The 15653-nt window shown below is 32.8% G+C and overlaps 1 protein-coding gene across 4 annotated transcripts in view; it reads left to right on the forward strand.

Moving 5' to 3' along the window:
- CADM2 (cell adhesion molecule 2) overlaps positions 1 to 12650 on the forward strand; it is a 1117362-nt gene extending 1104712 nt beyond the window's left edge. For all 4 annotated transcript variants that reach the window (XM_016941509.4, XM_063806909.1, XM_016941510.4 and 1 more), the window contains 2 exons: positions 3837 to 3962; positions 4895 to 12650. In XM_016941509.4, the coding sequence (XP_016796998.2) occupies positions 3837 to 3962; positions 4895 to 5013 (245 nt within the window). In that variant the 3' untranslated portion in view covers positions 5014 to 12650. The remainder of the gene's footprint in view (positions 1 to 3836; positions 3963 to 4894) is intronic.
- The last annotated feature ends 3003 nt before the right edge of the window (positions 12651 to 15653 follow it).

The raw sequence follows: 15653 nt of genomic DNA on the forward strand, positions 1-15653 counted from the left end.
ATTGCATAGACAGGCAGGCATTTCAAAGTAATGAATTAAAATAGCTGAAAATATTTAGACATTATTATGCTAACCTGTAATTTCATTAATCCAAAACATTTAAATTTAGATGTTACTTTTCCACATCAGAATGGCCAAATATTTTAAAATTATATTTTGATGTTAATGCAATATGGAGAAAAGAATCCCTCAGGTACTGTTGATGTTGGTGGGGGGGGGGGTGTTGAATTTGTACAATTTTTTGGCAATGTACATTGACAATATTTATCAAAAGCCTTTACAAAATATTTATACCATTGATCCAGAAATACTTTTTAGAATTTACCTTCAGCAAGAAAGACAGGTGCAGAGATGTATGAACAAAAATGATTTCTAAGTTCTCTAAAAGACTGCCCAGTTCTGCAAGATATTCAGCAAATAAAATGGATATGATTTATGACTGTCTGTTTATGAAAACTTGAGCAAGAGGTGGATTTTTGAACTGATTCCAAAGGATATTTCAAGTAATACAAATAGAGAATTCAGAAATATGACAGGTTTATTTTTTCCTCATTTTTGGAGATTTATGGGCAATGATAGAAATGTAGGGAAATACAAGAAATAGATATTAGAGAGCTAAAATTAACTAGTAACTTTAATTTTAACGTTTAATGTTTTTAAAGTAAAGCTTCCCCCACCCCCTCACCCCGACCCGCAACAGGCATTTCAAAGGTGTATTGTTAGGCTGGGTGCAGTGGCTCACACCTGTAATCCCAGCACTTTGGGAGGCCTAGGTGGGTGGATTTCTTGAGGTCGGGAATTCAAGACTAGCCTGGCCAACATGGTGTAACCCTGTCTCTACTAAAAAAATACAAAAATTAGCCGAGGCTAATTAGCTATGGTAGCGAGCACCTGTAATCCCAGCTACTTGGAAGGCTGAGGCAGTAGAATCGCTTGTACCTGGGAGGTGGAGGTTGCAGTGAGCTGAGATCATGCCACTCACTGAACTCCAGCCTGGGCAAAACATAAAACGAAACATAGTGTGTATTGTTAATTTTTTTTTCAGGCAGAGATTTAGTGACCAATGGCTTTACTTACTACTTTGACTCTCTTATCTTCAACTTTCATCTCCTGAGATCACCCAGGAGGCTTACATGTGTGAGGTATTTTTATCCGCTGAGCCTTCATTTAGTTGTCTAGAATACAAATCACTTTGTTTAATCAACTGTAACAGAGACTGGAAAATGCCTAGTTCTAATAACTGAAAGCAAAGAAGATGTTTGTTATCAGCTAGAAATCTCTGCCCCAATATACCCTTCTGATCACCAAATATTTTTTCACCTCTTTTCCTTTACACAAACCACTACCACATCCCATCTAAAGAAACAACGTAAAGTTCCATCAAACCAAGGTATCCAACTCAAAGCTGAAGATCCGCAGATATGCACAATTCTCTTCACCATATCTGGTGAAAAGAAGTGAAAAGAAGACAAGTTATTAATTCTCCTCTCCATCGCATACACAATACACGTGATAGAGGAGAAGTACTTCATGATAATAAATACTCCCAGTGGAATTAAACCAAGAATGGTATACACAGGGTAATCAGGGATCTGTAGCAATTATAAAAACATGCCAGGCTGGCATTACAAGTCCCCTCTGTCTTGACAAGGTTTGTTGTTCCCTGAAGAACCTGGATTCTCCTCTATTCATTCTTTTTTGCTTTCCCAAATTCTACCTTCTGTTGAGTTCAACCTAGTTAGTCATAGTCCATGACATAATTGAAGTAGGTGTCGGGGAGTATGTCCTCCATCGGGGATACATAGCTTTTATAGTCCACATTTTGCATTCAGCAAGTTTAGGTGTCTAGACGTTGTTTGAAGTTTCAAACAGTCAGACTTTTTTTTCTATCTAGACATGTGATCCTTTGACACAGCAGTTACATTAAAAATACAGAAGACTCACAATCTATTTGTCAGATTAATGTTCCTATAATCCAGCTCTAGTTTTTGAAGGCATTCTTGCCAAGCCTAATTTATTTCTTTACTTTCACTCTCCCTTAAATAGATCTGTAAATTATAAATAGCTATCCTGAGGCTATCTGCAACAATGAACCTGGGAGAGCAGGAAGTACACTCAATCTGATCTTTGTCATAGGGCTGAGTCTTAGTGGATTTTATTGCCCAGGTCTTCACTCAGTTTTATCCTTCTATAAAGAGCTAATTTTCCAAACTTTTGAGTGCCCAAATGTCTGGGTATTCTTTTGACCTTTTCACTTCTTTTTTTTAAATATATATATATATATATATATATATACATTTTTTATTATACTTTAAGTTCTAGGGTACATGTGCACAACGTGCAGGTTTGTTACATATGTATACATGCACCATGTTGGTGTGCTGCCCCCAGTAACTCGTCATTTACATTAAGTATATCTCCTAATGCTATCCCTCCCCCCTTCCCCCACCCCACGACAGGCCCAGGTGTGTGATGTTCCCCTTCCTGTGCACAAGTGTTCTCATTGTTCATTCCCACCTATGAGTGAGAACATGCAGTGTTTGGTTTTTTGTCCTTGCGATAGTTTGCTGAGAATGATGGTTTCCAGCTTCATCCATGTCCCTACAAAGGACATGGACTCATCCTTTTTTATGACTGCATAGTATTCCATGGTGTATATGTGCCACATTTTCTTAATCCAGTCTATCATTGTTGGACATTTGGGTTGGATCCAAGTCTTTGCTATTGTGAGTAGTGCCACAATAAACGTGTGTGCACGTGTCTTTATAGCAGCATGATTTATATTCCTTTGGGTATATACCCAGTAATGGGATGGCTGGGTCAAATGGTATTTCTAGTTCTAGATCCCTGAGGAATCGCCACACTGTCTTCCACAATGAAAAAATGCTCATCATCACTGGCCATCAGAGAAATGCAAATCAAAACCACAATGATATACCATCTCACACCAGTTAGAATGGCGATCATTAAAATGACCTTTTCATTTCTTCTTGAAAACTGGCCATCCTTTTCTGGGCTGATCTCTTGCCTGTAAAATCCTAGTAAATGCAGAACATGAAAGCATATTATTAATTTGTCTCTTTCCAATCACTTTCTCTAGAATCACAAGTTCCACCGGCATCTAAATCTTGATGCTGAGTATTCATCTTCCTCTATCAACAGCATTTAACAGTCTCAACCCCTGCTTTCCCACCAAAATACATTCTTCCCTTTGATCAACCTCAGTGTTGTCTCCAATATTGCTTCCTCTCTGAATGTTCTCTCCTTTTCAGTCTGCACAACTGGAAGTTCTTCCTCTTCCTGAATTTTAAATATGGAAGTTTCCAGTGGTCAGTTCTCAGACCTCTTATTTTCTCCATCTAGACACCAATGGGTGAATTAGTCAATTTCCATAGCTGTAATAACATTTATATAATGATAAGTCTCAAATTATCATTTTCATCCCCAGGCTTTCTCATGACATTATTTTAACTTGATAACAGTATAGTTTTGTTACTCACACCAAAGAAATATACAGACATACACACACATATTTTCAGATGGAGGTGAGGAGGAAGGAAAGGCCTATAGCTATACAAAATTATATATGTATATTTGCTTATCCAATCTTTTCCTTAAAATGTAAGCTCAATGGCAATAGTGATTGATATATCAAATGTTATATCCCCAGATACCTTGTATATTGTATTTGTTCACAGGATGACTGGTGTAATACACGTTAATGTATTATTTAACAGAAATTGTGTTAATTTTCAAAATAACTCATTCCAATGCAGTTATGTATTCTATGACTAAATAACACATTAAATAGAACAATATTTTCCTGTCTTTTCCAGATCCTAATGCTTTGGCTGGCCAGAATGGCCCTGACCATGCTCTCATAGGAGGAATAGTGGCCGTAGTTGTATTTGTCACGCTGTGTTCTATCTTTCTGCTTGGTCGATATCTGGCAAGGCATAAAGGTACGTTATATTTAGTCAGAGTACACAATGTGGGCAAAATATTCTAGACTAACTTCATTATAAAATATGATATCAGTGCATATATGTTTCTGTACGTGTGTAGAATAGGGAGATAGAGAGAAATGCTAAATTATTTCAGCGAATTCTTAATTATTTTACTTAAATTTAAAGTTGGATTGGCTTAGCAAAATAATGTTTAGCCAATGGCCAGATGTCATAGAGTAAGCCACTGGCTCAGAAACATAGAAAAAATATGGAAGAAAGTTTGTAATTTATATCTAGAACTGAAATCCAACTATAACTATTTGGTTGATGTTTTTGTCAGTTTGTGAACATCTGTGTAGCCATATTTAGTGAGGAAAATATATATTGTGCAACGGGCCAGGTACCACTTTATTGCTATAACCTACTTTTAAAGAAGTTTACCAAAAGAAACGGTGACAAGTTTGACATGGCCATTTTTAAGATCTTAACAAAATGTAGTCCCAGCTACTCGGGAGGCTGAGGCAGGAGAATTGCTTGAACCCGGGAGGCGGAGCTTGCGGTGAGCTGAGATCGCGCCACTGCACTCCAGCCTGGGCGAGAGAGCGAGACTCCGTCTCAGAAAAAAAAAAAAAAAAAAAAAAAATCTTAACAAAAGACCCTGTTTGCTACAGCTATAAGGTTCACATTGATTTTATCCATCATTAAAGAAGTCACAATTACTTATTACCCATTTCAGTTTGGCTCTTGCCTGTAGTAAATCAAGCCATAACTTCACCTGCAGCGTACATGAGAACGGTAAGAAAACAGTGCAACTTTAGAAGAGTCAATCGGGTAGCATATTAGGTCTCAAAAATCTGGCAAAAGTTTCTTCCTAAATAATGTAGCTTTAATGCTGGGTATTTTACCAGTCTCACAGAGCTAACATATTTTTCTTCCAATATATGCAGGAACGTATTTAACAAATGAAGCTAAAGGAGCTGAAGATGCACCAGATGCTGATACAGCCATTATCAATGCTGAAGGCAGCCAAGTCAATGCTGAAGAGAAAAAAGAGTATTTCATTTAAGATGCAGGCCAAGATTCTGAGTTTTACTACCAGGCTGAATGCTGGAGAAAACTGGCTATCATCTTTCAGAAGTCATTTCTACCATCGTCTGCTACCCTTATTAACTCCCATACTGTACTGCTATCAGTAGCCAGTGTATACCAACAATCAGCTGTTGAAAGCATCATTCTTTAATTACTGTACCATCCATAATGCAGGACATTTCTTACTGCCTAAATTTCACACCATTGCTCTTTTAACATACAGTGCTTGAATATACAGCCTTAACAATGTTAATCATCTCCTTGGATCATGATATTGAGTGGTTTTTATACATTAAAAAATGTATGCAGAGTTTTTTTCCCCCATTTTTCCCCTTTAAGTCATAGACCTTATCAGTTTGCCATTAGACAGCTTTCACAAGTAACAGGATTAGGGAAGGACATAATGTACTTAAGAATAAGTGAAGGTTAGAGGTTTACAATTAATGTTTTCTACATGTCTGTCTTCAAAGACAACATGCTTTGGAAACATATGTCCTAGAAAACATAAAATTAAAAAAAAACACTATAGTGTAGTTTTTGGGAATGTTGGAGATTATACTGGTAAAGTTGTATCGATTTGCTATTGAAATATAGTATTTGATACAGGAGCCATGTGTACGAATTGCAATCATGACATGGTATTTTCTATAATTATATAGATCTTACTATTAGGATATTGTAGCTTCATTTACCAATAAATTATTCCAAATGATTTACTGCTTTTTGAATCACAAAGATTTAATTCATTTCTCTAATTTGATTCTATAATTTATTTGCTTCATAAAGATTCACCTGCCTAAACAATATTGAAGTATCCATAGGGCACAATTTTCAGACATTTTAGTATCTGTATATAGTGCATATAATAAATCCAATTAAACATTATTTGATACATATTTAACTTTTTTGGCTGTATGTAATTCAGTCATAAGTAAGCATTTTCTAACGTCCATTATATCCCTTTAGATATTACTTAAACCAATATTATAAGTAGATAACATGTATTAGTATTTTTGTCTGTATGTCCTAGCACTGTTCAACAACAAATTTTTCTAGTTCTTGTTAATTTTTATTTGTTATACAATGGAAGCACAATGTTATAAGGAAAGGTAATTTTAAGCTAACAACCAGTGCACAGCCTCAGGTTTTAAATTACAACCACAGTTGAATAATAACCTAAAAATAAATTTTAGTTTGCTAAAAATTTACAAATTTTCATTTTGCAGTTCCAGAGCTGCTTACCTATGTTGGTTTGCCAAAAAGAAGTGTTTAAGATATGTTTTCTGTATAAATGAAATAATTCTTTATATTAAATTCCTGTCTATGCATTTTGTGAGGTACAAACTGATGAAACAGTGATAGAGAATTTCTGCCATGCTTTTAACTCCAAAGTGAAAGTCTCTTTCTCTGGATTATTTTAAAATTTTGGCGTGTTTAACCATTAAGAAATGCTGTATTCTTAAATATGACACAGTTAATCTAAAGTCTTATTATTTCTTCTAGTAAAATAAAATATTGTTAGATTAGTTCTCATTAAACTTATTATATGCTAAAGAATAAAACTCCAGTTAGATTTTAAAAAATCCCATTTACAAGCATTGCACCTTTAAGAAGAAAACAAATATGACAATATGGTAGCTATACTTGTGATGTCTGACGCATGATGGCCTATGGTTTTAAAAATAGTATTGTGGAATATATTTTTGGGGAATAAGAATGGTTGAGTGCAACATCATGTATTAATATCAAATGAAAGACAAGGGTGCTGTATCTTTGATTATTTATCAAAAAAGTATAAATCTTTTAAGGAAAATGTTAGAATTTTAAAGTTTTTTTTGATTGTTGAAGCATTTATCTTGTTGATTTCTTATAAAAGAAAAAGGACAATGTCAGTCAAGCAGCACTTTTTCAGAATATACAGAACATAAATAATATGATGTGGTTGAGTGTTAACATAATAAATCATATACAGTATGACATTTTAAGGAAATAAGTCTGCATTGATGTGATTGCATGCTTGTTTTTACAGTTCACTCCATACCATCTGTGGAAAAATGCAATAATATGTTAATATAGTATGGTAGTTTGAGAGAATCAGGTAGGTGCTACTAGACACATTGAAACTAGAATAGGTTTATAAACTGTTCATATCTTTCAATGCATAATCTTTAGAAAGACTCCACAAAGCAAAATTCATCCTGTTAGTACCAAATGGAAAGGTTCTTATTACAGAAGTAAGTTGTATAAACTGCATCATCAATTACTATTTAAAACCTAATTTCAGGATGCACTTACAAAATTGCTACTCTTCATTGATGCCGTATTTACATCCCTCTTCATTTCATCTATATTCTACTTGGCTCCAACAACTAAATTGTTGCCTAAATAACTCAATCATTATTTATAGCACTGTAAAATTAGAAATCCAAAATTGGTTGCATTTCATGATTTTTGACTCTTTTAACCCTTCAGAGTAATATAAAATCTCATTAGAACTCTTATAAAACCAGTTAGCTAAAACAACTAGATTATTATACTAGTTATAAATGCTGGTATATTATAATTTGTGGGATCTAATTAAATGTTTGCCTGTTAAATATAGTTTAATTTAAATGAGACACCATGTTCTGAACTAGAGAAAACAATATCAATGAAGTCATATTTTCATACCTTTAAAAATTATTTAATTTTCAACCAAACAAAAAATAAATTTTAAAAATTATGCTCATTTCTATTCCAACAAGTCAGAAAATAATGACATAATATTTCTAAATGAGAATGATGTCAATCTTATTGTCTGGAACATGCACACTTGTGTGCACATAGAGTCAATTTCTGTCTCTTCTAAGTGAGCACAGTAGGTAGGGAACTCAATGGAAGCAGTGTGCACACACACACACCCTTAGTAGAATATGGAGCATTATTCTTTACCAAAAGTAGCTATTCTCTGCCAGTGTACTGTTTACAGTGTAAATTGATTGTCCTCCATCAAAATCAAGTCTAAGCAGCATTTTACTTTTCTTTTCTTTTTTATTTTCCATTTTTGCGTGTTCTAGATAGGATTATTATCAAAAGTAGGAGGAAAAAGAAATGTTTGTGAGTGCAAGATTAAAGACAGAGCGCATGAGCAGAGTACCGATGGTGTGCGTGTTTGTGTGTGTGTATATGTGTGTGTATAAGAGAGAAAGAGAAATCGAAAAGAGAGAGAAATTTCAACTTGTTTTCTTTTACCAGAGAATCCAAGAAGCAGTTTAAGGAACCTGATATTGGAGTTTAATCTAGAAACTGGATGATCTCATATTGATTCAAGATGCTTAATCTTTCATTGAAACTCCACAATTAAAATAACAAATAGAGAAAGAAAACTAACTTTCCTAAATATGGCAAAGAAACTAACACCTCATTTATTTTTATTTCTTTGTAAAAATATAAATATCTCAATCAAAAGTACAGGCTCATTTGTAATTATGTACTCATGATTGTAACAGCATTGAGATTCCATATAGGCACATGTATAGCAGCTGTTTGACAGTGATGGCTCTTCCATGTAACATAGCAGTTATCGTGTAATTTAGTGCCACTTATTGCAAAGTGTTACCAAGGGGAACATTTCAAATGCCTTTTGTTTTTCTTTGGACATCAAGATAGTTTAGTGGACAACAAATATTAAATTTTACATTATGCTTTTTAATTGTGGAGAAAATGCAAAACCTCATGTCTTACCACAACTTTCCCATGGTATTGCTAATTACTTAGAGTCTCTAAAATTGCCCAATATTATTTCCCTTTGCAAATGGTAATTTCTGATAAAACAATACAAAACAAAAAAAAGCAGTAATCACAGCCAAATAAATGAAACACCTAATGAGAATTACTGTTGAGTAATGCTTTTTATTAAGTGGCACAAAGTACACACTAAAAACTATGCAAAATATAGGTAACTACAGTGTACGTACATGTAAGTATCTTGTACTTGCTGTGTATGGATGTTGGAAACCCATGTAATTATAATATGCATTTTGAATATTGGGAAAGAGGAAATCTTAGTGTAGATAATAGAATTTGTTTTGAAATATACACTGGCAATATTGAAATATACTCAGTGCAATATCTGCAGTTCTATTGCTGGATACTTAATGCAAAGGGATTTTAAAGAATTCTTCAGCAAGATCCAAGAGGTTGCTAATCTTCACCTCTCACATACTAAAGCATTCATTAAAAATACAACTAATTCAAGGACAAGTTAAGTTTTTCTTATTAATGTGACACAGTAACATTTTTATTTGGATTAGTTTTTGGTGTTATTGCAGAGAAAGAAATAACCTGAGTTTTAAATTTTGATTCATATCTCATTGAATTGGGAATTCTTCAATTTTGTTTGAAATGTGTGCATGTTTTCATAGATTGTAGCACTTTTGTTATAAGTACAAATGTATTCAATGAAAGAACATAGGGTAGTTTTAATAGTTAAAGTCACTATATCTTAATGGGAATTTTTAAACATCTTTTTCTATTCATTTTTTCCCTTTCTCTCTCTATTCTACCCCCAAACAAGCCCTTTGCACTCATACCCTTCCAAAGGCAATGGATTGAAAGTAGCAAGATAATAAAGAGAGTTAAAGGGGACAACATATAAGAATGGGTTCTCAAATCATCAGCATTTTTATGTATTGAGATTATTAATATTGAATGCAATAGTTATTGGATATAGCTGGTAAGTTCTCTGCCATGCATACTTACAATAATCCTTCTACCTCTCACTTTTAACATGGGCTATGATACTTCAATATAAATAGAGGAAATAATTATTTACCAGATATCCCAGGAAGCATTCTTATGGAACTATTATAACAGTGCACTCCCCACCCCCTGGGAAATCTCAAAAGCCAAGTTCTTCAGTGTATTCTATGGTGTATGAATCTGCATTTGTTTTTCCTTTTCTATCATTAGCTTTTCCTAAAGGCAAAATATTATAACTTTATAAGAATAGTCCTTCTCCTGCCTATTTAATATTTCAATGTTAATATAATTGTATTGATTTTTAAAAGTAATTAAAATGGCAACACTTTGCGATCCAATCTGATATTTAATTTTTAAAATGTAACAATTTCTTATAAATTCATGCTGTGTTTTAAGTAAAAATCATGTATATGAATTATTTTACCAAGTAGTATTATCTGCATGAGACAAATTTAAGTATTTTAAAAATTACTCCTTATTAATAAATAATCCTCATATAATGCACAGTATTGCCACAAATGCCCACTTCATTTTGTCTGCATAGACATATTAAGAATTTTTCAATGATGTAATTTAATTATCCTAAAAGAAATGACAGATTCTTCTGTAGGAAAAAATAAAAACATGAATATCTCAAATTATAATGGTTAATCTCTAAAATATGCTTAAAGTAAGATGTTTCTATGTTATGTGGTTATGTTATCAATAATATTTGGTTGATCTTCACATATTTTATATGCATATATATATCAAGAAGTTATATATATATAACTCAAGAAACTCAAGTTATATATATATGTCAAGAAATGTATGATTATTTTGGAGAGAATGGGCCCAAATGTGAAAAAGATGTAAAAAAAACAAAAAAAACAAAAAAAAACACTATTTTCCCCTACGAAATATACTGTATATTCCAAAAGAAGAAAAGTTAAAAGATATTTGAAGATTGCAGGGGCAAAACAAAAACCTACCAGGGCTCAGCACTTAAGCACTTTTCCCACATCCAGGGTCAAAGCAGCAGTAACTACATGGACTTTTAAGTGCGGTATGAAATGCAACATTACGCTTACAAACAGTACTGTCAAACCTCAAATGCTTTCTTTCTTCAGATGCTTTTTCATGTACATGATACTAGTAGACACTTTTCTCTTTATATTTACTGATAGTGAAAATCATACGCAATAAAATATTGATGTTTGAAGGCAGTGGTCACCAATTGGTTAAAAAAGTATGAAATGTAAACTGAATTGTTATATCTCTATCCTTTTTGCTTTTCTCTGTGTTTTTAATGTATTGAATAAATCTCATAAATAGAAAGAAAAATAATCTAGAAATTTTTCAAAGCTAGTACTCTTTCTCCTTATAAATGTACACAATTTTAATCTTTTTACAAATTTATTAACTGTACTTACTGTACTTATTGTAGATTCAATGACGCAGTTAAGTCATCACCCAAGGATTTATGAATTTGATATTACTGACCTGTTTTCTTCATATTGCATTCACATCAATATTTGTGAATTTGTTGTTTAGCTTTTCATTCAACCAAAAAATATTCCCTCAAGAAAGCTCCATTTTTATCATAAACATTTCAACATAACCAACATTAGAACAAGTCTGCCATGTTAAAAATAATTTAAAGACTTATCTCTGAAAATGGTATCCAGAAACGCAGGTGTTCCCAGTAATGTAGCTTCAAAAATAAAATGTGCTATTTATATGACATGAAATTCATAACTTTTGGAAGGGTATATTTATGACAGCATAAAAAATAAATTCTGTGCTATAAAGAAGATCCAACAAATTAACCATATAAGCACAGAAAATAGAGAAACACAGTTATTCAATCTACTCTTGTCATTAACATTTTCAAAAAACAAAATGCATATTGTAATATTTGGTACATGACACTTGCATGTTGATATGCCTATATACTTACAAAGTATTCAATGTGTACTTAGCGGAGCTTAAAATATGTCATGTACAACTCTTATAAACATTTTTACAGGGTTCCCATTTGCACTTCATCTTTCAGTAAAGTCTTGTCAGAAAAAAATTGTCTGATAAATATGGAAAAATAAAATTTGAATTTTAGTTATCTGTTGGACATTACTGAATTGTCTATTCATTTAGTACATTTTCTTAACCTTGAAAACAGACATTGAAAGATGGAACTTTCTTTTTTCCAGTGACAGGTCATTAAACCGATGGTACAAAACATACTTCTTTATGCCAAACATATTATTTTGAATACCTTTTTTTCAACTGCATACATTATCCATCCATTTTAGTTTTAGATGATGCCCATTTTCTTTGTAAATTTCTAAGTGGAAGTTTTAAAAATTAAGCATCAGTAAAATAAATGTTATCTTATTTGTACAACATTTAATCGTTATTCCTTGGAATATACGAACCTTGTAAAGTGATGACTAAGGGTCAAAAAAAGTGTTGCTGACTTAGGGAAATTTGCTTGAGAATGCCAAAATTTTAAAACTCTGTAAAGGTAATTTTACATTCACTTATGTGTGTTTACTAATGTTGAGTAGGAACAGAAGCAAAAATACCTAAACCTATTTTTTTTAACCTTCACACTCTAACCAGTATTATATATTTCAGCTACCTAAGATAATGCAATTAATCATATATCCAACCTAAGCTTCTGCCAATAAGGATTTCAGATAAGCTTTTAAATTTATGGAGGATTTTCTTTGTGTCTTTGGAAGTTCACTTACCACAAAGTATTTTATAGTCTACTTTAAATAACAGATTTTGTTACACAGGGTAAGCCAAAGGCTGTACAAGATTTAGTGTCATTGGGTCTCATATTTGTGTTAGACCATGAAATATTCCATTAAAATTTATCTGTAAATACAAGGCAAGATTTTGTATCTGGTTTATTTTATTAAATAACGTTTTATTTTATTTTTAATTCACATTTTTCCATTTAATATAAAAAAATGCCCTGCATTACAGGTTAGGAAATTTGACGCTGTATCAAAGATCAGATTCAGCACATCTGAAAGAAAATAATGGCATTTGAAGTAAAACATTCATCCACATGTGTTCTTTTTTTAAAAAAAATTACCCAAAATGCCCACTCTTATGCAGCTTTTCAACTGTATACAAATATGGAACCCATGCTTGCTAGGTAAATCCACTCTGTTTTCATAATGGCAATTCTTATTCTGGTCAAATAATGTATAGAATTGAAGGCACACTTTAAATTCTGGTTCATACAATTCACTAAAGGATATTAAGTCTAAGTGTTATTAATAATTGGATTTTGATGCCTATGAAGGCCCTTCATTGTATGATAATTCCAGGATATTGCTAATATATAACAGTATATACATTTAAACTAAGAAGTTCCAGGAAATGTATGGTTTTTTTAAAATTTCAAATCATACTTTATCTGTTTTGTAAAATTTAAGAATTTTTATCCTCTAGTGTTTTGAAACCTAGAAAACATACAAATGCCTAGAGAAAAGATTAAAGGAGAAAAACAGTTTCTCAGTTTCATTTCAAATACCACTTAGGCTGCTCTGTGTTACATGTCATTTAATCAACACATCACTATAGGCTTAGGATGAGGGTTAGGCTTAAGTTTAGGAAAAAAAAGTAGCACAACTATTGAACACCTATATTGTCATCAGTTCACCTCATGAACTTTACCAAGAACCTGAACATAGTATTTTGTGCTGATACCTCCATAACTTAGTTCTGTACTATAATTAAATTATCCTTCCAAGAATTGTTGTTTTCTTCATATTTAAGCATTCCTATGCTAAACGGAGGAATGGGGAAATTCAGTACTTTAAAAAAATTGTAATTATACAATGCATCTTATGATTTAAGCAAACAAAAAAAATTACAAATGAATGACCTGTCTTTCAACTACTGTTTATGATCTGAAGTTTGATATTTTTCTACATCGATTAAAAAAAGGTCTGACAAATAAGCACATACTTTACTGTGCTAGAATATACAGAAAATCAAATCACCTTCTTTTTTTTTTTTTTTTTTTTTGAGACCGAGTTTCATTTTGTTGCCCCACAGCCACCTGGGTTCAAGTGATTCTCGGGCCCCAGCCTCCTCAGTAACTGGCATTACTGGCATGCGTCCCCATGCCTGGCTAATTTTATGTATTTTTAGTAGAGACGGGGTTTCACTATATTGGCAGGCTAGTCTTGAACTCCTGGCCTCAAGTGATCCACCTCAGCCTCCCAAAGTGCTGGGATTACAGCTATGAGCCACCGCACCCAGCCAAATCACCTTCTGAAGATTGGCCCAAACAATCAGTAGAATGGGTGACTTACTGAGAGTCCTAAAAACACATGCCTTGTACATTCTACCAAAACCTTCATTCGTTTTGTCTTTACTGATCAAAATCCTTACACAGATAGAGGATACATATAATATCAACATATGGGATATTTTACGGATCCATTGTTATGGAAGTTAGTATACAATAATAATGTAATTTAGGCACCTTTAAACTAATGAAGTATTTCTGGAAAACATCATAACCTTGGAATACTGCAACCATTTACTCTAAAATTTAAAAACATTCAACTAAGTTATATTTCAGAAATATGTCTTTTTACTTCCGAATGAAAAGAATATAAAGAAGTGAAAATTTTTGCAACCTATTGGGAGATCAAAAAGGAATTGGAAAATTCCTAAGGTAAGGTTTGTATATTTGGCAATTTTGCCAAAGAACAGAACACATTCCAATATCCTTCCAGAGAATCAGACAAGCTTTAGGGAATGTATTCTCAGATAGTTAACAAGTCCACAAATTCTGGTGGCTCCGTGACAGGAGAATTTAGGATCTAATGACTCCAATTTTTTTTACTATATAGTCTACCAATTACATATTTATTTGCTTAAAAAAGTAACTTTTCAAAGCTAGATTTGTTTCCATGAAAATATAAACCCATCAACCTTGTACCTCTTGCTATGAATTATTCACTCACCAGCTTCAGGCTATTTTCTGCTCCTAAGCAATGAATAAGATATGTATTGCCTCATATGACCCTGAAGTTCCTTCTAGGGAACCATACAAGTTATTGGCATTTAAAATCATATTTTGATTACTGGTTTTTCTGCTAATCTGGTAGAATCATAAAATAATTTGACATAAACACAGTACTTTGCTTAGAATTTGGGGCATATTTTAAGTCTAACATGAACCCTAGGCTAAGAAATTACCACCATGGCGTTGTACCAAAAATCATGTTTCCCATTTCTAGAAACACTCCTCATTCATGTTTGTCCTTCTTTCACCAACCTTCTTTCACCTACTTGTGGTCTTGGTGTTAAGATGTTGGAGTATTCCCACCGTGTGATTCTCTGCTTCTCCCAAATACCTTTTGTCTTCCCAGAGATATAAACAAAATACCATGTTTCCAATAAAAGACAATTTTGAATAAATCTTTTAAACTATCACCACATTTTACAAAAAAGAAAATTCAGGCCAAAGGTCACATGGTTATTTAGAGAAAGGCACATATTTAAGATATAAAACTAACCACTGAAGTAAATTGTCCTTCTATTATGTAATTTTGTGTCACTGGGAATATAGTTGGATTCTTCCTCTTTAATATTATTCATAGAGCATTATTAGCATCTGTCAGTGGCATAATCTTTATTGCAGGGGTCTTAGAGTCACCATTGTCAAAATTTGTAAGATTCTGAGCTTCTCTTAGTGTTCTCAGAAGTGAATGATTGAAATAAAATTGAGATATAAATTCTATTTAGTGAGTTATCTGACAGTAGGTAGGAACTGAACTAGAAATTTATTTTTTTAATGAGGGTGTGTAGAAGAGAAAGAGACAGTTTGGAAACAAGGTAATTTATTGAGGTAGAACTGAAAAA

Source organism: Pan troglodytes, chromosome 2 (assembly GCF_028858775.2).
Source record: "Pan troglodytes isolate AG18354 chromosome 2, NHGRI_mPanTro3-v2.0_pri, whole genome shotgun sequence".
In the NCBI taxonomy this organism is placed as follows: domain Eukaryota; kingdom Metazoa; phylum Chordata; class Mammalia; order Primates; family Hominidae; genus Pan; species Pan troglodytes.